The sequence below is a fragment of the Loxodonta africana genome, chromosome 10 (genome assembly GCF_030014295.1).
Source record: "Loxodonta africana isolate mLoxAfr1 chromosome 10, mLoxAfr1.hap2, whole genome shotgun sequence".
NCBI lineage: Eukaryota > Metazoa > Chordata > Mammalia > Proboscidea > Elephantidae > Loxodonta > Loxodonta africana.
The window spans coordinates 111,954,749-111,976,530 of record NC_087351.1 but is presented as its reverse complement, the minus strand read 5'-3'; the positions used below and the strand labels follow the sequence as shown (position 1 = coordinate 111,976,530).

Genomic DNA, 21,782 nt, shown 5'->3' with positions numbered 1-21,782 from the left:
AGATTCGCCGTCTTAAAGGACTGCCTTCCTCCGCCACCCTCACTGGGCCAAGTTATTTTAGGAGATTTCCAGGAATAGGCAATTATTAGAAGCACTCACTGCTGATTTCGTAGAAGTTCCCACAACACATTCTGAAGCCAAATGCAAAACGGGTGAGCTGGGCTTGTAAAATCTTTGAAGAGAATGTGGAGTCCGTTCCATAAAATTGTCAGCCTTAGGGAGCTGGGCTTAAAAGTAGAGCCGTAGCCGTGGAAGTAAGGGCAGAACGGAGCCTCTGCATCACCAGGCAGAGCCCTTGACTTAAGTAGATCAGAGATGAGTATACAGCACCTCTCGGGAGGGTCAGCCTGAGCTCCACAGATGTTTCCAGAAGGACTATTGAGTGCTAGGTATTGTGCTAGGACTCTGGGGGGAGGAGGTGAATTCAATTCAGTCCCTGCCCAGAAATTTCAGGTGGGCTGTTATGGTCGCAGTGTCAAGGGATGCCCTTCGTTCACAGCTAGTGGTCTCCCAGTCAGCTTGCCCATTTTACAGATGAGGACACAGAGGCTGGCTACTGGATGTCTGTTAAGACCAGACCTCTCTCTGGACGTTGCACACTATTCCCTGCACCAAGCTGCCCCTGATTTTCCCAAGATTCCCAGGAGCCCAGAAGGGCTAAGGAGTGCCTGTGCTTACCTATCTATAGAGCAGAAGTAGGAGGGCTCGGCCCCAGGGCTGCTGCCTCTTTGGGCAGACTGACAGTGATGGCACCTGGCCTCCGGGCGCCCCCTCACCATATTGGAGACCCAGACCACGGTGGGTGAGGATGCCTTGGACCATGTGGGAGTCTGAGAGCTAGGCCCAGCCACAGTTCTTTCTGTGCCTCTTCCCCTCAGGGCCTCGGTTTCCCCATCACTGGCTTTGTCCTTTCCTGCCCAGAGGGACATTCATTCTCTGGTGTGCAGTCACTCCCCCGCGGTTCTCACTCAGCCTCCAAGGTCCTCAAGATGCAGGGCTGGGAGGCGGGTCCTGGGTGACTGTTCCTAAGGTGGGTGAGTCTGAGAATGACCACCACTTGGCAAAATGGGCCTGAGCCAGAGAGGTAGGCGATTCCAGGGGAGAGAAAATAACAACCTTCTTCCTTAGGAGGGGATCAGGGGCCCCAATTTGACGAGCCCTTTCAGCTCAGCTCTTAGCAGAATCAGGGAATGAAGATGGCCTGGGCAGCAATTTTCCGCAATAACTGTAATTTTTCCCTCTTATCCTTTCTGGGGGCTGCCATTTCTGAGCTGGACGCGAGCCACGCACCTAATCGCTCCCTCCCCATACTTCTCAGAAGATACTTGGGCGTCTACCCAACCCTCATCCCAAGGACTGCGTGCAGAACAGTTTACTTGATTGAAGTGGAAATCTGACCCAGGCAACTAGGGCCTCTGGGGAAGCTGGGCTGTGTAGCGGCAAATGCTGTCTCCCATGCAGAGGCTGGACCCTGTGGACAGGTGGGGTGGTGGAGGTGGGTGGGGCAGGTGATGGAGAGGGCAGTGAAGGGCAGGACAGGTGACCTAGAGTTGGCCCACCTCCACCCAGGTGTTGTGTGGTTAATCAGCAAAGAAAAAGGACCTCCTCCCTCATTTATCAGGCTAAGTTTTTATCTACGAGGTTCCCAGACAGCCTGCAGCCCTCTCGCTGACTTCCTGGGCTGACCCCCTCCATCCTGAATGGCCCTGGTGAGTTGAGTCTTCAGTGTCAGCTTAGTTCAGCTCAACAGACCTTCATGGTGATCCTGGGCGAGTCCTGGCTGCTCTGCTGGGGGGCCCTGCGATGACCCTGTGGTTGAGTGGAGCACCGCAAGGCAACTACAATGGATAAGCCAGGGGAGCTGGCTCTGCAGGGTGGTCTGGGCCATGCTAATTGCTGGGCTTAGGGTGGGGGCGGGAGCTGGCTGGGTGTTTGGAGCCTTACCTCTATACCTGCACTTTACAAAGCACTTTATCTGTTTGATTGGTGTTGGCTGGTGGTGGATGTGTGTGTGCAAGCATGATGTCGGTGGGCCGGGCTGTAGTTAGCACCCCCATTCCAGAACCTGCTACTCGGAGGGGACCAAGGCTGTTCTGGGGTACTCACGCATCTACCGGGGTGCGGGATTCACACTCCTAGGGGGGACAGGAGGGATCTTTCCAGGGATGACATGACTGGAAGAAGGTACCCCAGGGACACCTCTTCAGAGGGTGGGGTACTACTGGAGATGTGAGCACTGTGAGTCCCTTTTTTCCCATCCCACAGATCCGCAGCCTGACCGCCGTCTTCTTGGTCTTGGGCGTGGCTCAGAGCCCTCCAGTGCATGCACCCTAGACCTGACCTTCTGGGGGCCTGGGGTAATCGCCCAGACTGGGACTGCCTCCCTTCACTTAGGATTGACTGTGACCTCAAAGGGCCAGGCTTTAGTTAATCCTCAGGCCACCCCTACACCCAGCCCTGGGCTCCCGACACCTGTAAACACTGTGAAGACCCAGGTTCCTTTGTATAGCCTGGGACCCCAGTGGAGGGTTGTGCTCCTACTCCTGCCTCAGCCCTCAGCCCCAGACAGGCTCCCACGTAGCCCTGGGTTAGGTTCGGGTGTGTGTGCTTAGTCCTGGCCTGGGGTAGGGGGTGGGTGTGTGCCTGTGCGTGTGTGCATGTGCATGCCCGGGCTGTGGTGTGTGTGTCCGTGTGGAATGTGCATGTTCTGTGTGTGTGCATGCATGTGTGCATGTGAGAGAGACATGGTGGAGAGTGACCAACGAGAGACAGATGCCCTGAATGTGGACCCCACGTCCCTTCTCCCCCCAGACCCCTCTTGCCCACCAGCTGGGCTGTGTGCCCGGAAGGGAGATCCCCAGCCTCACCTTTACCCCTCCGAAGCTCTGCCCAGCCTGCTCAATCGACTTCTGCCTCCTGAGCCCTGGAGTAGAGTCCCCCAAGCCCTTAGCCCCTTGCCTGGAGTTCTGACCAGCTCCTCTACCCCAGCCCCATTCTCCAACTCCCCAAGGCCCCTCATAGTAGATGGTCAGCCACTTCCTGGGTGGAGACACAAAAATGGGGCAAGAGGCATGCCCGCCTTCCCCAGCCTCCCTGGCGGCTGTCTGGTGCATCTGCCTCCCCGCGACATCGGCGGGGGACATCAGGACTAGACGGGGCCTCCCAGACGTCAGCCACTGCACCACACCCACAACAGAGCCTGGAACCCTGACGACAACGCCTGTGCATCATGAGACCCACCCAGCTTCCAGGTCAGTTTCTGCTGTGCCCCTCGCGCCCCCTCTTATTTCATCTAGGTGACACACCTGTCTTAGATTCAGAATCCAGAGTTGAGAGGTTTGTCTTCTGATGCATAATAACACGCTTACTTGAGTGGAAAAGTAACAAAACGCCATCAGACTTTTACTGAAGAAAATTGTTTGGCTGATTGATTTGTCAGTGAGGCTGCGACTGGATATGCCCCACAAATTGGAGGAGCTAAATTTGCATTTTTTGAGGTTTTGATAAATCTTTCCTTATCTTTTCTCTATTTTTATCTCTACCTGAACCTATCTACCTACCTGTGTCTATCAGATTTCTCTAGCACTCTCTGTAGCATATGCGCTCTGTTTCTCTGTCTTTCTCTCTCTCTTTATATATCCATCCACCCATCCACCTAAATCACGTATATAGCATATGATATGCCAGAGGTTAAACTTGGTATGAAAAAGTCATGTTGCTAATTAAAAAATGGGCTGGGGGAGATAAATGCTATTTCAAAATTCCTGTACCAGGTGTGCAGGTAAAAATGTTTGCCCAGCCCTGGTCTAGGGTGTCCACTGCTCCTCTGCCAAGTTCTCAGGCTCAGTGATTATTCTCCAGTTCACACTATTGATGTTCTCTTAATGGCATGTGGGTGGGGTGGGATGGGGTCTTGAGCTGGGTGCTGGGCAGGATGGCTACTGCAAAGGCACCTACTTCATGCCTTGCCTGGATCCAGGCCCAGCTCACAGACCCTGGGTCCTTCCTCCTGTCCCTCCAGTCTTGGGGGGTCCATCTCATGCCGACCTGTCCCCATGAGCTCCATCATCAGAGCTCCCATCACCCAGGGCTGAGTCACCGTCACCTGTGACTGCTGTATCCAGGGGCTGGCCTGTCCATCACCATGGGCTCCATTATCTCAGGCTTCCATCACTTTCATCTGGTCACTGTCACCTGCAATCACCATGTCCAGGGGCTGGCCCATCCATCACCATGGGCTTCATCATCTTGGATTCCCATCACCTCTACCTGGTCACTGTCACCTGTGACCACCGTGTCCAGGGGCTGGCCTGTCCATTACCATGGGCTCCATCATCTCTGGCTCCCATCACCTCCACCTGGTCACTGTTACCTGCTACCACTGTGTCCAGGGGCTGGCCCATCCATTACCATGGACTCCATCATCAGGGCTCCCTTCACCTCCACCTGGTCTCTGTCATCATTCTGGCACAGCATCTCATCCTGTCACTCTGGATCTGGCCTCCCAGCCGCATCACCTGCCTCCCCTCCATCATGCTTCAGGTCTCATTCTGGCCTCCAGGGCCTTGTACACCCTAGGCTTTCATTCATTGCACATCCAGTGAAGGCCTACTGTGTGCCAGGCCCTCGGCGACACACACGCGCCACAGATGCAGTCGAGCCTGAGCCAGGACTGTGGGGCCTAGGGTGCAGAGAGGGGCTTGACTGACTGCTGCGGGGAGGGGTTCGGGAGGCCCAGAGACCAGGCTGCTGGGGCCTGGACAGGGAGGTCAGCTGTGTCATCCTTCCTTTCTGTGGGTGTCATCCTCACTCCTGGCCCCTGCTGGGCCGGGGATTTGGGCAAGGCACCTTGAGCTCTGTAAGTGCCAAACACATACCCTCAAACAAAGAAGGGGCCTTGTAAACTCAGTGATTGTACTATGCCCTCCCAGGAAGGAGAGTTGTGTGAAGTGTTTTGCTGCAGATATTAGAAATCACACCCATCCCCTAGGTTAGGAATAACAGCACCCTACCTCCCAATTTCAAGTGTTTGCTGCTGCGGGGAGGGCCAGAGGCACCTGGTGGGGAAAGGGTGTCAAATCGCCAGAGGTCCCCTGGGAAAGCTAGATTCAAGGGGCTTTATGCTTAATGAGAACTGACCGAAATCAACTGCATCAAGTTGAAGCTTTTACCTGGGGTCACAGTGGGGGCTTGGGGGAGATCTGTGCTGGGCCCAAGACGAGCGGTGGCCTTTTCCTACTTTCGGTGTATGCCCAGGGTTATGGGGAGACGAAAGCTGGTGATGGGGGCTTGGAGGTGCCTTCGCTTTATCTTCTCACTGCTCAACCCTGGAGTGGTTTGAAGGCTGAGATAGCCCGCAGGTGCAACTCAGAGGAGAAGGGGAGATGCTGGGGGCAAAGTGAGGGTGGGCCCAGTCTGTGATGGAGTTCCCAGGGTTCTGGGGCAAAATCAGAAAATGAAGGGCAAAGCAGTGCATTTTTGTAAAGCACAGTTTATTACATTTTTAAAATTCTGAGTTGTGTCCTTGCTACCTTGGGGCTATTAAAATGTGCTTTCGTTCTCTAAAACGATGGTGGTGGGTGATGGTAATTGTTTTGTCTGTTGGTCTTTTGACCTTGCTTAGCCAAGTGTAGAATGTCAGTATCTGTGGTGGGTGCTTATAGGCTTGGAAGGGCCCAGTCTGGGAGCTGCTGGTGCCCACGAAGACTCGGGGTATCTGGGCAGACAGCGCTGGACTTGTCTTCCATGTCCCTTCAGAGACTGGAGTGGACTCGGCACTGGGGGACATTGGCCATCTTCCTGTGGGGTTCCAGGTTTGCAGATTTGAAATTCTGCCTTTGGTGGGTTAACTCCTGTCACTTTCAAGAGTGTTCGGTTGCACATTTTTATTTGCTTTTGATTCAGAATTGGCGTGGCAGGTGGAGGCCCAGGGGGTCTATTGAGATGAGGTGGCCCTGGGTCTCCCATCTTCACCCCTGTGCGAGGGGTGCTCCTCACGGGGCTGTTCACCACGGTGAAAGACCATTCATAGGCTCCTGTGTCCCTCTGAGCACCTCCCCCAGTCCCCCACCCCATCCAGTTCTCCTTGAGGCCTGAACACCGCACCCTGGTGGCTTCCCTCCCTGGGCTCTCTCAGGGAACCTGTGTCACTAGGTCACTTATTCAGCAGATATTTTGGATGATGGTGTGCTGGCTTGTGGGCCCACGTGGTTGTGCCTTGATGGAGCTGGTTGTTGGAGAGTGTCACGTGTGGTGTGCAGAGCAGAGGAACCAAGGAGGCGGTCTAGAAGGGAGTGCAGGAACAATGGAACGTGCAGAGGTCCCAGTGGTGTCTACTACTCTCCACTACGCTGCGGAGAGAGCCAGGTTGAGGTAGGGGCACTGGATGCAGGTGGTGTGGTCCATTCAGAGCCTTCCCCTTGCATCCCACCCTGCATGATTGGGTGTCTTCAGGTACCCTGGGGGTCTCTGTGTGCGGGGCCCCTGGAGGAGCAAGGAGGCAAGAATAGGGCAAGGTGCAGCGGGTGCACAGGGGGTGTACTGCTTGGGCTGGCTGTCCCTTGCTGTTGCAGCTCTAACTACTAGCAGCAGGCGTCCCATCTGATGTTCCGGGCGCTTGCCCCAAGCTTCCGGGAGGAGGGTCGCGGCCATAGTCAGTAGGTGGGGGGTGAGAACGGCTTCATACAGGAGTTGATGCACAGTTATCCAGCTCCTATATGATGCCTTTCTTCATCCCCTTCAACCACTCGCAGCCCCCGGACCCTCCTCTGCACCCTGGCTGCTGGAGCGGGTCCTGGAGCTGCCCCCCTGCCCGTCCCGCCTGGCTTGCTGTGGGCTCTCTCTCTCTTCCACAGCTCTCCGAGTTCCTGGAGGGGGGGATCTGGAGGGTGAAGCCTGTCCCCTCCAGTGGGCATGTTCCTAGGCTGGACACACGGCCAACCTCTGACTCCCACAAAATGGGGGCAGCCTGGTGGCTAAAGCGAGCTCCTCAGAGAGGACCTGGCTCCCAGGACAGGCACACTTTGGAGAGAGGGTGCCCTTTGTCCAGGACTGGGAGGGGGTTTTGGACAGAGCAGGTGTGACCCTTCTGTGGCCATAGGAGGAGGGTCTCCTTGAGGGACCTCGGTCTCTACCCAGGACTCTTCATGACCAGGAGGCCGAGGCCCCTCTCAGGCGGCCTCTTACTCTCAACAGATACGTCTCCCATCACCACCACCTTCCTCAGCTTGTCTCACTGGAATCTTGGCCTCTGTTAGCAAGAAGTTCCCGCAGGCACCCCTTTCTGCCCCTTGGGCCAGCCCTGCCTATGCCAGATGCCTTGGGGTGCTAGACCACCAATTCAGGTCCCGTGCATGGTGGGCGATGACTCATGCCATGCCCCTGTGCTAACGGAACCATTAAATTAACCCCACTAACCAGCCCTGGCAGCCAGCCCAGGTGCACATGGTGGGCGGGCAAAGCAGGAAGGTGGCCATGCCCTGGAGCCCCTTCTCTCCTGTACAGCCCCACCTTCTGCCTCTGCTTTTTTACCTGTCATCTGTCATGGTATCAGGATGGACATGGTGGCCTTGTTGAGTTGAGGAAGGCATCCCTGGTGAAGGACAGCTTGAGAAAAGGCAGGGAGCAGTGGGGGTCTGTTGTGTGCTCTTGCTGGGTGGAATGGGGTTGGGGCAAGATGTATGACTGGGAAGACAAGGTCCCATCATAGAAAGATGGTGTCCGGCCAGGGCGGCCTTCGTCCTGCTGGGATGCTCAGCCCACACCTATGTCCGGCCGCTTTGTCTGAAGCCTTGATTTATCTTAAGTGTCTATAGATGGGGTATACGCTGCGTAACATCTCTTGTTATTTGATGTAATGTCTACATCAGGATATAACTGATACATACGGTTTGGCACCCAACACCATTGTGTGAACCTGTCACTTAGAGAAGTCCCTTGTCATACTGCCTCCTGTTCGCCAAGACTGGGCATCTTCCCTTCCTCCTGGGACTCTTCCCTGCCTCTCCCCTTCCTCCCTTGCATTATTCTTGCCTCTTCCCTTCCTCCCCTGCCGTTCCCCTGCCTCCCATGCCTCTCCCTTGCGTTATTACTAACTCTCCTTCCACCTCTACCTCTCACCTGCCTCCCCTGCCCTCCCCACCACCTCCCTGGCCCCTCCTCTGCCTCTCCCCATCCTCCCTTGCATTATCCCTCTTCCCTTTCTGCTCTGCGTCTCCCCTTCCTCCCCCTTTCCTCTCCTCTGTGTCCCTTAGCCCTCCCCTTCTTCCCTGCCCCTCTTCTTCCTCCCCTGCCTCCCCTGCCCTTCCCTTGCCTCCTTTTCCCCTCCCTTGCCTCTTGCCTTATCCCTTTCCCCTCCCCTTCCTCCCCTGCCTCTCCTCTGTCTACCCTAGCCCTCCCCTTCCTCCCCTGCTCCTCCCCTTCCTCACCCCTTCCTCCCTTTCATCATCCCTACCTCTTCCTTGCCTGCCTCTCCCCTTCCTACTTTGCTTTATTCCTGCCTGTCCCCTTGCTGACCTCCCTCTCTTGTTCCTTTCCTTGCCTCTCCCCTTCCTCCACCTTTCTCTCTTCTGCCTCCTCTAGCCCTCCCCTTCCTCCCCAACCCTCCTTTTTCTCCCCTGCTTCCCCTGCCCTTCCCCTGACTCTCTTGCCCTTTACCTTCCGCCCTTGCATTAAACTTACACCCTTCCCCACCTTGCCTCTCCCCTTCCTCTACTTCCACTCCCCTTTCTCCTTGCATCATCCCTACTTCTCCCCTTCTTCCTCTGCCTCTACCCTACCTCTCCTCTGTTGCCCCTAGCCATCTCCTTCCTCTCCTTCCTCCCTTGCGTCATCCATGCCTCTCCCCTTCCTCCCCTGCCACTCCCATTCCTTTCCCCTTCCTTCTTTTCCTCTTCCCTTCCTCCCCTTCCTCTCTTCTTCGTCCCCTACCTCTCCCTTTCCTCCCCTGGCTCTCCTCTTCCTCCCCTTCCTCTCTTCTTCCTCCCCTGCCTCTCCCCTGCCTCCTCTTCCTCTCCCCTGTCTCCTCTGGCTCTCACCTGTTCACCTGCCTCCCCTGCCCCTCCCCTTCTTCTCTTGCCTCATCTCTACCTTTCCCCTTCCTCCCCTGCGTCTTGCCCACCTCTCCCCTTCCTCCCCTGCCTCTCCTCTTCTTCCCCTGCCTCTCTGCTGTCTCCTCTGGTTCTCCCCTTACTCACCTGCCTCCCCTGCCCCTCCCCTTCTTTCCTTGCATCATCCCTACCTCTTTCCTTCCTCCCCTGCCCCTTTGCCTGCCTCTCCCCTTCCTCCCCTGCCTCTCCCCATCTCCTGTAGCTCTCCCCTTCCTCACCTGCCTCCCCGCTCCTCCCCTTCTTCCCTTGCATTATCCCTACCTCTCCCCTTCCTCCTCTTCCTCTCCCCTTCCTTCCCTCTCCCCTTTCTCTCGTTCCTCTCCCCTATCTATTCTGGCTCCTGCCTTTCTCACCTGCCTCCACTGCCCCTTCCCTGCCCTTCCCTTTCCTCCCTTGCCTCTCCCATTTCTCCCTTGCCTCTCCCCTTCCTCCTGTTCCTCTATCTTTCCTCCCGTTTCTCTCCCCTTCTTCCTGTTCCTCTCCCCTTACTCCCTTGCCTCTCCCCTTCATCCCGTCTCTCCTCTTCCTCTCCTGCTTCTCCCCTTCATTCCCTTCCTCCCCTCTTCCTTCCCTTCCTCTCCCCTTCCTCCCCTCTTCCTCCCGTTTCTCTGCTTTCTCCCCTTCTTTAACCTTTCCTCCCCTTCCTTTCCTCTTCCTTCCCTGCCTCTCTCCTTCTTCCCCTGCTTCTCCCCTTCCTCCTCTTCCTTTCCCCTGCCTCCTCTGGCTCTTGCCTACCTCACCTGCCTCTCCTGCCCCGCCTCTGCCTCTCCCCTTCTTCTCTTGCATCATCTCTACCTTTCCCTTTCCTCCTCTTCCCCTTGCCTGCCTCTCCCCTTCTTCCCCTGCCTCTCTGCTGTCTCCTCTGGCTCTCCCCTTCCTCTCCTGGTTCTCTCTTGCCCCGCCCCTTCTTCTTTTGCATCACCCCTACCTCTTCCCTTTCTTTCTTTCCTCTCCTCTTCCTCCCCTTTCTCTCCCTTTCCTTCCTTTCCCCTTCCTCCCTGCTACTCCTATCCCTTTCCTTTCCTCTCCCCTTCCTCCCGTTCCTCTCCGCTATCTACTCTTGGTCTTGCTTTTCTCACCAGCCTCCCCTGCCCCTTCCCTCCTCTCCCTTTCCTCCCCTGCCTCTTTCCTTCCTCCCTTGCCTCTCCCCTTTCTCCCCTGCCTCTCCCTTTCCCCTCCTCCCTCTCCCTTCCTCTTTCCTTCCTCCCCTTCCTCTCCCCTTCCACCCCTGTCTCTCCCCTCCCTCCCCTGCCTCTCCCCTTCCTTTCCCCTGTCTCCCATGGCTCTCGCCTACCTCACCTGCCTCTCCTCCACTCCCCTGCTTCTCCTCTTCTTTCCTGGCATCATCCCTACCTCTCCCTTTCCTCCCTTTCTTTTCCACTGCCTCTCCCCTTCCTCCCTTCTTTAACCCTTCCTCTCCCCTTCCTCCTCTTTCTCTCCCCTTCTTCCCTCATCCTTCCCTGCCTCTCCTCTTCCTGCCCTGCCTCCCTCCTTCCTCCTTTGCCTCTCTCCTTCCTCCCCTGCCTCTCCCCTTCCACCTCTGCCTCTCCTCTTCCTCCCCACCTCTCTCTTCCTCCCTTCCCTCTCCCCTCTCTCCCCTGCCTCTCCTTTCCTCTCCTGCCTCTCCCCTTCCTCCCTTCCTCTCTCCTTCCTCTCCCCTTCCTCCCCTGCCTCTCCTCTTCCTCCTGTTCCTCTACCCTTCCTCTCCTGCCTCTACATTTCTTCCCCTTCCTCTCCCCTTCCTCCCTTGCCTCTCCCCGCCTGTCCCCTTCCTCCTCTGCGTCTTGCCTTTGTCTCCTGCCTCTCCCCTTCCTTCCCTCCCTCTCCTGCCTCTCCCACCTCTCCTCTTCCACTTCTGTCTCTCCCCTTTCTCCCTTGCCTCTCCTGTTCCTCCTCTGCCTCTCCCCTTCCTCCCCTGCTTCTCCCCTTCCTCCTGTTCCTCTACCCTTCCTCTCCGCTTCCTTCTCTTCCTCTCACCTTTCTCCCCTGCCTCTCCCCTTTCTCCCTTTCCTTTCCCTTGTCTCCTCTGGATCTCACCTACGTCACCTGCCTCCCCTGCCCTTCCCCTGCTTCTCCGCTTCTTCCTCGCATTATCCCTACCTCTTCCTTTTCTCTCTTGCCTCTCCCCTTCTTCCCCTTCCTTTTCTGTTTCTCCCTTTCCTCCCCTGCCTCTCCCCTTCCTCTCCTTCCTCTCCTCTTCCCTCCTTGCCTCTCTCCTTCCTCCCTTGCCTCTCTCCTTCCTCCCTTGCCTCTCCACTTCCGCTCCTGCCTCTCCCCTTCCTCCCCTGCTTCTCCTCTTTTTCCCTTGCCTCTACCCTTTCTCACCTGCCTCTCCCCTTCCTTCCCTTCCTCTCTCCTTCCTCCCCTTCCTCTCCCCTTCTGTGCCTCTAGCCTTCCCCCTCTTCGTCTCTCCTTCTGCCCCTGCTTTTCCCCTTCTTCCCCGCCTCCCCGGCCTCTCTCCTTCCTCCCCTGCCTCTCCCCTTCCTCTCCCCTGTCTCCTCTGACTCTCTTCTTTACCTGCCTTCCTTGCCCCTCCCCTGCCACTCCCTTTCTTCTCTTGCATCATCCGTACCTCTCCCTTTCCTCACCTGCCTCCCCCCTTCTTCCGTGCCTCTCCCCTGCCTCTCCCCTTCCTCCCCTCCCTTTCCCCTTCTTTCTTTTCCTCTCCCCGTCTCCTCTGGCTCTTGCCCACCTCCCCTGCCTTCCTGCCCTTCCCCTTTGTCTTCCATTCTTCTCTTGCATCATGTCTACTTCTCCTACCTTCCCTGCCTCTCCCGCCACTCCCCTTCCTTACCTGCCTCCCCTGCCCTTCACCTGCCTTTACCCTTCTTCCCTTGCATCATCCCTACCTCTCCCCTTCCTCTCTTGCCTCTCCCCTTCCTCCTTTCCTTTCTTTCCTGCTTCTCTCAACTTCAGATCTCCAAGGAGATACTCACTTCAAGGGGTGGACAATGTCTGGCACGTAGTGGACCCATGGTTCTCCACCCTCTGCTGGAGTTAGGCCTTCCTGGGGCTTGGGTGGCTAGGGCAGTGCCTGGGAATCTGCATGTTCAACAGCTGCCCTTGATGAGCCTGTTATGGGTGGCCCAAGGGCCTCACTCGAGAAAAGCTTTATAGAAAGTGGTCCATGCTTGGCGCTTCCTTTCTGCCCTGGCTCCCCTCTACTGAGAAAGAAGCCTGTTGCCGAGGCCTCCATACTTGTTTGATTCTCTGTCTTTTCTAGGCACCTTCTCTTTGCCTTTGGCCTGCTTAAACAGACCTTCCAGGAGGGCCCAAGTTTGGCCACCACCATGGGGTGTGGCATGAAGGTTTAGTGGCAGCGTTTCAGAACCCTGTTTGTTCTGGAAGACCCTGAGCAAAGGTCAGGATGAGGGTTGTGTGTGGGTCTAAGATTGCCCCTTGAGGGCTTGGGTTGTGACCCGAGTGCCCCTGGCCCAGCACAGGGCCTTGGGGGGAGGTGGGAGCCTGCCTTTTTTTCCCTCACGTTTGGGAGCAGGCTGGGGGCTGCCTGGTGGGCGGGAGGAGATTTCAAGTGATTGATTGGAGCTATCATAGGGGTGTTTGTCAGAGCCAACTGATCTGATCCACAGCTCCTGGAGGGGTAGATCCGGAGCTGAGTGGTGAGTAGTTGCGTTGCCTGGAGCGTGTGCGGCTGAGTGGCTGAGTGCCCAGCAGTTCTGCGTGGCATGGACTGGGCTTGCTGGAAGCCAGCTGACCCAGGCCAGGGCTGGGGGTGGGTGGGAGGTAGGTACTGATCCTTGGGGCTGGGGGTGGTGGTGGGAGGTGGGTGCATTCACACTTGGTTGTGAGAAGGCCCGGCCTGGGCCCATGTGATTGTCAGCCTTTCTGGGCTGGGCCCCACTGCGGGAGCAGCCAGGTGACTGGTCTTCTCACCTCCTTTGTGGTGGCCGTGATGTCATAACCCAGCACATCACTTAATCTTAACCTCTTCCTTTTTTTTTTTAGGAGACTCAAGGTTTGTTTTGTGCTTTTCTCCACTTTTTCTGGGCTAGTAGAAGCATAATAACCCAATGGTTTTGTTCTGTCAGTAGTTCTCCAGGCCTGGGAACTGCCTCTTTCATTTGTGAAATGGGGATAAAGCCCCCTCTGGCTGGGTTGGTGGGGAGGGGGACCCAGCAGGCAAGGATGCTGCCCTTTGCTAAGGTAGGATGCCGAGACCACTATCATGCTAGGAGCCCACTCCTATGTGTGCTCCTGACCCTGCGAGCATGTGAGTGGGTGTATGTGTGAGCGTGAGAGTATATGTATTGTGTGAGTGTATGTGTGTGTGAGTGCAGGGGGTGTATATGTCTGTGTGCGAGTGTACTACTGTGAGAGCATCTGAATGTCTGTGAATGTGCGAGTGCATGTATTTGTGTGTGTCTGTGTGTGTGTGCTAAATGCACATGCCTTCGTGGGCATCCTGACCCCGCTGCAGGCAGGGCTGGTGGCAGGGCGAAGCAGGCCTCATTTGACATCAGCCCCCCTTGAGGCCCTCCTGTTTTTGCTCTTCCCCCTGTGAGGGTGGTCCTGGGCTGTTGGGGGCTGGCACATCAACTAGCTTACCCATCCACCCTCATTAGCAGAGGATACCCACCCCTAGGCTAAGCAGGGGAGGAGGTTTGCCCTGGAGGCCTAGCCCTGGGACTCCCAGTCTCCTCCTTCATGGGTGTGGCCCCCTCCCACCATTCCGGGCCTCCTCTGGGGGAAAGGCACCTTTATTTGAGCTCACTTTAAGGGATTTGGGGACCCCAAGAAGAGTGTCATTTGGCATCAGAGGGGGGTTTTAGAATCCAAGGTCCTTTGAAGATTGCGTCTTGCCGTCCTTGACCTCCCCTCCCACAGCCCCATTCCGTGGATGGGCAAACAGGCCCAAGGTGGGCCGCCACCCACTCAGGTCGCCTGGCATCTTGGAGTTGGGGCTTGGGACCCAAGCTCACTGTGCCTTAGGGGGACAGACCTTGCTGTGCTGCGTGGTTGGGGGGATGCTGGGGGTCTTGCTACTTAGTCCCTGGCCTTGAAGCAGGAGACCTGTCAGTGATCTCTTGGGGCTGCAGCTGGGGCGGCGTGCTGGGATAAACAGATAGACACACTGCCCTTGGGCTCCAGGGGCCACTGTTATGTCAGCTATTTGGGGGGACCTTTGCTGGGTCCCCTGGCCATAGTTGTGCTCAGGTGTGGATGGAGTGGCCCAGGGTGAGGGGACAGAGACCCCTGAGGAGGGGCCCAGTCTTGGCCCAGGGATGAAGAGCTTTATTAGTGACCCTTGGGAATCCTCCCAGCGGCCTTTATGGTTCCGAGTGACAGATGGGGAAACTGAGGCTTGGAGGGGGCGCCATGCAGCTGGGTGTGGGTGGGGCCGTTGGGAACTTCACTGTTAGGTGAGAGAGTCCAAGAGAGTTACTGGGCCCCTGACTTTGAACCTCGGGATCCTGACCATGATCTCTGGGTACTGCTGTCAGGGGTAGATTCCTTGGAGAGACAAACGGGTGGGCATGTGGCCCATTATCCCTTTGGGACCAGGGAAGGCACAAGGCATAAGGGTGGTGTCAGTGGGACACAGCCGAGCCCAGTGCTGGGTGGCTCTGGGCAGGGCCCTTCTGTCCTCTGGAACCCAGGTACACGCAGAGGTTGGGGTGGGGTGGGGAGGAAGGGGTTCAGGTTCCCTGGGCTTGGGAACATGAGAGCTCTGGGGTCAGTGAGGGAAATAGCTGGTTCAAGGCCATGCTGGGGAGGGGGAGGGGCCACCCTGTCCAGGTTAGTTAAGCCCTTACCTTTGAACTCAGAGATCTGGGGTGATCTCAGGGTGTCTGGTCGGGGCAGATTCTGGCTCAGAGGCAGACCTGCTGTTTGGTGTGTAGGGCTCATGGGCGTGGACCTCTGTGTCATGAGGCCCAAGTTCACACTGGGTGGGAGGGTCCATGTTCCCATCGTTTTGCCCTATTGCAGAGGTGTGCCCCTTGCCCCCTAGCGCAGGTACCCCTCCCAGCGGGGGTGAGAACCAGGTCCTGGGCGGTGTGGCCCCTTGCCCCGTGGGGGGCATGCGTGTGTGTGGGTGCATGCTTGCATGCACACATGTGTGTGTGGCTTGGTGGGCGTGTGTGACATGGTGAGCTGTGTGAGCTGAAAGTGAGAGCAATGCCCCCTCAGTATGCTTTCCTGGGGACCCCTCTGGAAGACAGGCATCCATGGGTCACATGCAGGCATTGTGACCCTCTGAAATGGGGACCAGGGCCTTCTCCAGGGGGCCAGGGGGCTTGAGGCCAAGGCTCCCTGGTACCCAAAGACCCAGACTGCCCACCCCTCCTTTCTCCCATGACAAGAACGCCTGCCTGGGCACAGGTGGGGTTGTGGGTCTCAGGGCCCCCTGCTCAGAGCTCTCAGGAAGGACAGCTCCCAATGCCCCCTCTGCATCCCTCCCGAGGTGCTCCTGTGGGGAGCGGTACCAGAGGTAAGCCTCAGGGGGTGGCGCATTCCCCAGGCAAGGGGAACAACCAGAGCCCTGTCTCTGGGGCAACAGGTGGTCACTTTTGTGACAGGCCTCCTGATTGTCTGGCAGTCCCCAGATGGGGACTGTTTTAGAGGACGGCCCAAGGCTGGCCTCTGAAAACCTAGCTTTTCCTACCCCACCTCACCCTGCCTGATCCCCCTCCTGCCTGTGCCTGCCCCACCTGCCCCACCTGCCCCCTGTCCTCCTACTTCACCTGCCTCCCATCTTACCTGCCCCTTGCCCTCTCTATCCTACCTGCCCCCATCCTGCTTGCCCCGCCTCACTGACATCTTACCTCACCTGCTTTCCGCCCACTTATTCCTCACCCTACCATTGCAGAACAAACCAGAAAGTCAAATACTCTTTTATTTTGTTTTATTTAAGGAGGGCGTGTGTAAGTGAAAAGGTGAGAACGTAGGGGAAGGAGAGAGGGTCTCCTCCTCTTGGCAAAGAGCGGTGGTCAGGTCAGGGCCTCTCAGCTGCTCAGCATGGTCCACTGTGTCTCGGGGTCTTCACCAGAGTCTCTCGGAGCCCCTTCCCCTTTATCCTGGGGCCTGGGCCCCAGGGCTCTCCCTGTTGTGGCAGGGAAGGCAAGTCCCTCAAGGGCAGTCACCCGTTCAGTCAGTGTCCTGTGGCCTCCGGGTCCTCGATGTCACGGGAGACGCCATGGAGTGCAAGTCTGGTAAGTGGCAGTCAACACTGGTACGTTGGGACAGTCCTGGAGCATCCAGGTAAGAGCTTGGGCCCACTTTCTCAGTCTCAGAGTTCAGAGCAGGGTCAGAGAACTGAGCCAGGCGGTGGGAGGCAGCTTGCTTTGCAGGGTGGGCTGGGGCGGCAACACAGCACGCCATGAGACTCGGGTGGTGGGTGGGGGAGCAGGGAGCCCAGGGGAGCAGGAACTGTGGCTTCAACACACCAGGAGCACCTGCGACGGAGGTAGAAGTCAGTGGAGCACCCGAGGTCAGTGTCCCAGGATGATACAGGGTGGCCAGTGCGCCTGGCCCCTGCTTGCTTGGCTGCATCTGTTGTGCCTGCATCTTCACCTGGCCTGGGGTCATGGGGTCATTCTCTGCTCATCACTGCTTCCTCCTCTCATTGATTACACTCCCAGATGTGGGCCTGGGACCTGGAGAATTTAGACGGTGGGGTTGTGTAGCCCTGAGACTGGCTCTGGGCTTCTGATGGATCATGGTCCATAGCTGTTGATGGTAGTGCTGGTGAATGATGAGTTGCCCTTCACAAGTGGGGTCCCCCAGGGCCAGGAGCAGCAGGGAGGGAGCGCCGGGTCTGAGCTAAGCACGTGGAGGCACAAGGAGGTTGGGGAGACCCTGGGAGTGTTGGGGGCAGAGGGGGCGAGGCGGCGCCTCCCCGGGAGCAGGTGTTTTCAGTCAAGGTCTGTCTGTGTCTTTGTTGTCATTGGGTAGTTCTTCTAGCCTTGCCTCTTCCCTTGGTGGGCTCGCCCGCACAGTGCTAGGGGGAGCCTGGGCTCCTGCCATCCTCAGAAAACGAATCAGGAGTCTGCTTACCAGCCCCCGGGCGAGCAGGGCTGGCCGTCCTTGGGCAGCTCGGGTGTGGCGCAGGAGGGCGAGGATGGCGGGGTGGGCCTGGCTGTGTCTTGGGATGGGGAGGGCCACGGTGGCTGTGTCCCTCAGCAGGGCCTCTTGCACAGTGCTCTCTTGATCGTCCTGCGGGGTGTCTTGCAGGCCGTCATGCAGGCCACCTTGACGGTAACGTTGCAGGTCGCCCTGCGGGGCTTCTCGCAAGACGACATTCTCCTCGTTAACGATGTGCAATTCCAGGTAGCGTGGCCTGCGTGGGACCGGGTGGCTTTCCTCTCCGGGGGTGACTCTGACACCAAAGAACTCACACAGCATCAACCAAAAGCTGGGGGTCAGCTGCAGGCCTTGGTAGGCCTGGGGGCGCAGGGCATCGCGCTGCCAGTGGCCAGGGCCCAGGAACAGCTCGGCCAGCTCTTGGGATTGGATGGCGTTGGTGTCCACGAGGGGCGGCATCTGAATGAGGAGATCAGCTATGGCAGTGGCCATGCCACTGTTGGTGATGAGGGACCAGTCCAGGATGAGGCACACTGGGAGCCTGGGTCGGGGCTGAGCCACTAGTGGGGCTGATGCCATTAGCTGCAGGAACCATGGCCTCAGCTTGAGCAGCAGAAGGATGGTGGTCAGGGTCATGTTGCTCTGCCAGAGCAAGAAGCTCCGTAAGAAGTGCAGAACGACCGCCTTCACCTGGGTAGTACCAAAGTGAATGAGGAAGGTACTGATTATTTGGTCAATTGGTAGCAGAGTCGGTATCTCCTGCTGGACATTCTGCCCACTTGGCTGGCCCTCGTGTAGTGCGTCTCCGTTCTCCCCTTCTTGCCTGGATGCTGACACCTGGCCACTCGGGAATGCCGTGCTGGACAAGAGCAGCAGGGGCTGAGCTTCCAGGCGGTGGCTCCTGTGAGGCAGCTGTACCCGGTGACCATCTTGGGTTGGCCACTCCATGACGTCAAAGTTGAAGTGGGAGAAGAAGAAGACCCAATGCCCGGGGAGAAGTACGGTGAGCCTGTCATTATTCAGAGAGGCTAGATCCTCTGTGTTGAGAAGGATCATGATGGGCTCCTCGGTGTTCTCCAGGTAGCGGCACCACACCGTGAAGGCAGCCCGTATGGGGAGGATCCTCATCTCCAGTCGAGAGTAGTCATCTTCGATAGGCGAGATGTTGCGGGAGTAGAAAGCACAGTAGACCTTCTTACCGGTCTGGTTATCCACTTGGATCAGGGAGGCATATATGGATGTCTTGGTGATGCCGGTTTCTAAGAAGAAGGGGTTCTGGGGCTTTGGGTGGTGGAGAAGTGGTGCCTTCCGGAACGCCCTCTTCAGGCGCATGAAGGCCACTTGTTGCTCGTCACCCCAGTAGAAGCCCCGACGGTAGAGCAGCTGCCGAAGGAGGGGCTCGATGATGGTGATGAAGCGCTCCACGAAGTGCCGGTACGGGAAGATGAATTCTATCAGGCGTCGCAGGGACTTCCTAGAGCTAGGGATGGGGTACCCTGTCACAGTGGTGATGATGCTCTTGCTCAGCTTTACCCCTTTGGGGGTGATGATGAATCCCAGGAATTCAATGGTATTTCTGTGGAACTGGCTCCTGTCCAGGGAGCAGTAGACGTTGTGCCGCCGGAAGCGGACTAGGACTTGGCGAACATGGTGGGGGTGTTCCTCTTGACTCATTGAGTAGATCAGGACATCCCGGCCATAAGAGAGCACAAAGTAACCTAGCATGCCCTGAAGGATGTAATGAATCACTCTCTGAGGTATGATAGGGTTTGGGGAGATCGCAAAAGGCTGGTAACTGTTCATGTCTGGAAACTCCAACCCGAATGCTGCTCTCCATACATCTTCTGCTTGGTGTATTTTCATGCTTTCCTCCATGATGGTCCCACGCAGCTCCAGTTTTGTGAACCACGTAGCTCCATGTAACTGGTCAAACAGTTCTGGAATCATCTGTATGTAGTCCTGTCTGTTGGTCAGCATGTCTCGCGGGTCCCAGTATTCATTGCGCAGCCTGGCTCTGTCTTGCATCCCAGTACCCACAGGTTGCCATGACGGAGTGGAGGGACATTCGTGAAAGACCTCGTCGTGATCACTGTCTCCAGCCTGCTGAAGCTCAGAGGGCTCTGATTCAGAAAGATCATCGGATCCGTCTGAGCTTGGCTGGTCGGAAGTCTCATCATCTGCTTCTCTCGGGTTAAACACGTCGGCCAGGTCGGAGTATGGGGGCAGCAGTCCGGGAAGCGAGCTCAGGCCTTGTCTTTCCAGCGCGATGCATGGCGGGGGCGGGCGGAAGCAGTTCTGCAGGCAGTAGGGAGAGTGGAAGGTGCAGCGGCCTTTGATCCAGTCCACTTCCGGGGTGTGTGTTCGGAGCCAGTCGATGCCTAAGATCATAGAGACGCTGAGTGAAGGAACGATGTCAAATTCGATGTACTCCTGGTGGTTCTGATGGGTGCACACCAGGGGTTCAGTGTAGAGCCAGACAGGCTCGTTATCCATCAGTGACCTGTCCATGGTTTGGATTTGCCGGGGGTACGGCTTCTGGTAGAGCGCAATGTAGTGCTCTTGGGCAAACCGCTCATCCATGAAGTTGGAGCCTGCCCCAGAGTCCACCAGGGCCTGGACTGCGACACTGTGATAGGGGCTTACTCTCACCATAAGCAGCAGGAAGATGTGGGCCCTATTGATGGTGGGATGGACTTCAGAGGGCAACCAGCTGCTCACCATCCATCTCTGTGGAGAAGGTGAATCCATCCAGGCTAGGTTTCGTGGGCGGGCTTCTGGGGGCAGCCTGAGTAGTGCTCTTCTCTCTGCCAGCTTCTCTTCTATTTGCAGGATGAGCACAATCAGATTTTCCAGACTGGCTGGCTGAGGAACCCGGAACAGATAGTGCCTGATCTCCTCGTTGAGCCCTTGGCACAGGTGGGCCTGCAGGACCTCATCCGGCCAGCCCAGGATGGGCACCAGGCTCCGGAACTCATTGATATAGGTTGCGGCAGGGCGATTCCTCTGCCTGATGTTGAACATGGCCTCTTCAGCCATTCGCAGTGCCTGCCGGTACTCAAACAAACTGGACATGGCCCCCAGGAAGCCTGAGAAGTTGCCTATCAGAGGGCTGTCATCCTGCAGGAGAGCCTTGGCCCAGTCTAAGGCCAAGCCGGAGAGGTGAGTGATGATGTACCCGATGCGGAGCCGGTCGTTAGAGAACATCCTTGGGTAGTTTTGTAAGATCAGTTGGCAGAGCACAATGAACTCGCGATATTCTCTGCGATCACCAGTGAAGGGTACTGGGAAGGGCAGTTGGCCATCGTGGATCCCGTTCATCAGGATCTCTTCTGCCACTCTTTGCTGTTCTCTGAGGTCTTGCATGTGGTAGTACGCAGAGGCAAAGGAACTCATTGTGGCCCTCGTCTCTTCAGAGACCTTTCCCACGCTTTGTTCATCGGCATCCTGTTCATCGCTAGATTCAGACAGGTCAGTGTCGCTCTCTTGCTCATCCTGGGCTCCACATGGGTTGACCGAAGGTTCTCCCATTCTACCAGATGCTTTGTTGCGTGGATCCCCCATTTCCTGGCGTGAACCGTTGCATGACTCCTCCATGTCTTGGAGTAGGTCATTGGGTGGATCCTCAATTTCCTGATGCGGGCCACTGGATGGCTCTTCCATGTCTTGGAGTAGATCAGTGGGCAGCTCTTCCATTTCCTGGAGTGAGCCACTGGTTGGCCCCTTTCTTTCCTGGGATGAGCCACTGGCTGGCTCCAACGCTTCCTGTAGTTGGCTGCCAGATGTCTCCACGGTGGTGTTGGATGAGCCCTCGGAGGACTCCATTTGTTTTGATGATGGATTCTTACGCTCCATCATCGTCTCAAATGAGTCTTCAGAGGGTTCTATCATTTCTTCGGATGGAAAAGAATAGATTCTGAAGACTGGTGAGGTGGCGGTGTGTCCCGTCAGCAACTGGGACCACGGAGATTGGAACCTGGGGATGGGGTGGACAGGGTGGGGAGTAAAGGCAGCAGTTTAGGGTCTCAACAAGGTCAGAGTCAAGTTCTCAAAAATCAGAAGCCCAACTGATCAGAACAGAGAGGAATCGGGTCCGAGCCAGCTTCCTCGACTGGCCTCTTGGGAGAGACTGTAAAAATCTGCCAGCCCCTAACCTGGCTCCCAGGACCCCTCTGCCTGGCCTGCCTGGGGAGGTGAGACATTCACAGCCCATAAATTCTGTGGCGTGACCGGCCCAGAGTGGCCGCCATGGCAAAATGTGCCAGTGGCTTCATTTCACACTGTCCCCTACGTCCGACGAACCCTTCTTCCCTTTTTGGCCACCCGAAAGCCACAGAGGTCACATCTGAGTGCTAGCCAAAGCCACCCTGGCAAGTCCAGCACTCTGGAGCAAGCCCAGTCTCTGTGTTTGTGGAGGCAGGATTCTCCCTCAGTGATCCCAGCTCTTTAACACGTTCATGGAAGGGGATAAGACGCCACTTGGCCTTTCTCCTGCCCTTTGGATCAGCGGCCCAAAATAGCTTTTATTTCCTTCCCTGAGCTCAAAGTAGGAATTTGAGGGGGAGGTAGAGGTCCAGATTCAGCCTTTTTATTTTGCACTCTTTTTCATGGACACTTACAAAGCACCTACTATGT

At 56.9% G+C, this 21,782-nt stretch overlaps 1 protein-coding gene across 1 annotated transcript; it reads right to left on the bottom strand.

Moving 5' to 3' along the window:
* Positions 1 to 6,738: 6,738 nt before the first annotated feature.
* On the bottom strand, positions 6,739 to 21,038 carry RTL1 (retrotransposon Gag like 1). Its single transcript, XM_023546655.2, has 3 exons — positions 17,124 to 21,038; positions 14,882 to 14,987; positions 6,739 to 6,866 (listed from the first exon to the last, which is right to left on the bottom strand). The coding sequence occupies exons 1-3, from the start codon at positions 21,036 to 21,038 to the stop codon at positions 6,739 to 6,741; spliced, it is 4,149 nt and encodes a 1,382-aa protein (XP_023402423.2).
* Between the last annotated feature and the right edge of the window lie 744 nt (positions 21,039 to 21,782).

Bases quoted from the DNA above. Each gene is read 5' to 3' on its own strand.
- RTL1 (XM_023546655.2), bottom strand. From the start codon at position 21,038: ATGATAGAACCCTCTGAAGACTCATTTGAGACGATGATGGAGCGTAAG. The intron at 14,988-17,123 runs GTAAGCAGACTC...CTCATGACACAG, and splicing joins CCCTGCTCGCCCGGGGGCTG to AGGTCCACGCCCATGAGCCC. The intron at 6,867-14,881 runs GTAAGGGCTTAA...CCCCCCCTCCAG, and splicing joins CCAGATCTCTGAGTTCAAAG to GAACTCGGAGAGCTGTGGAA.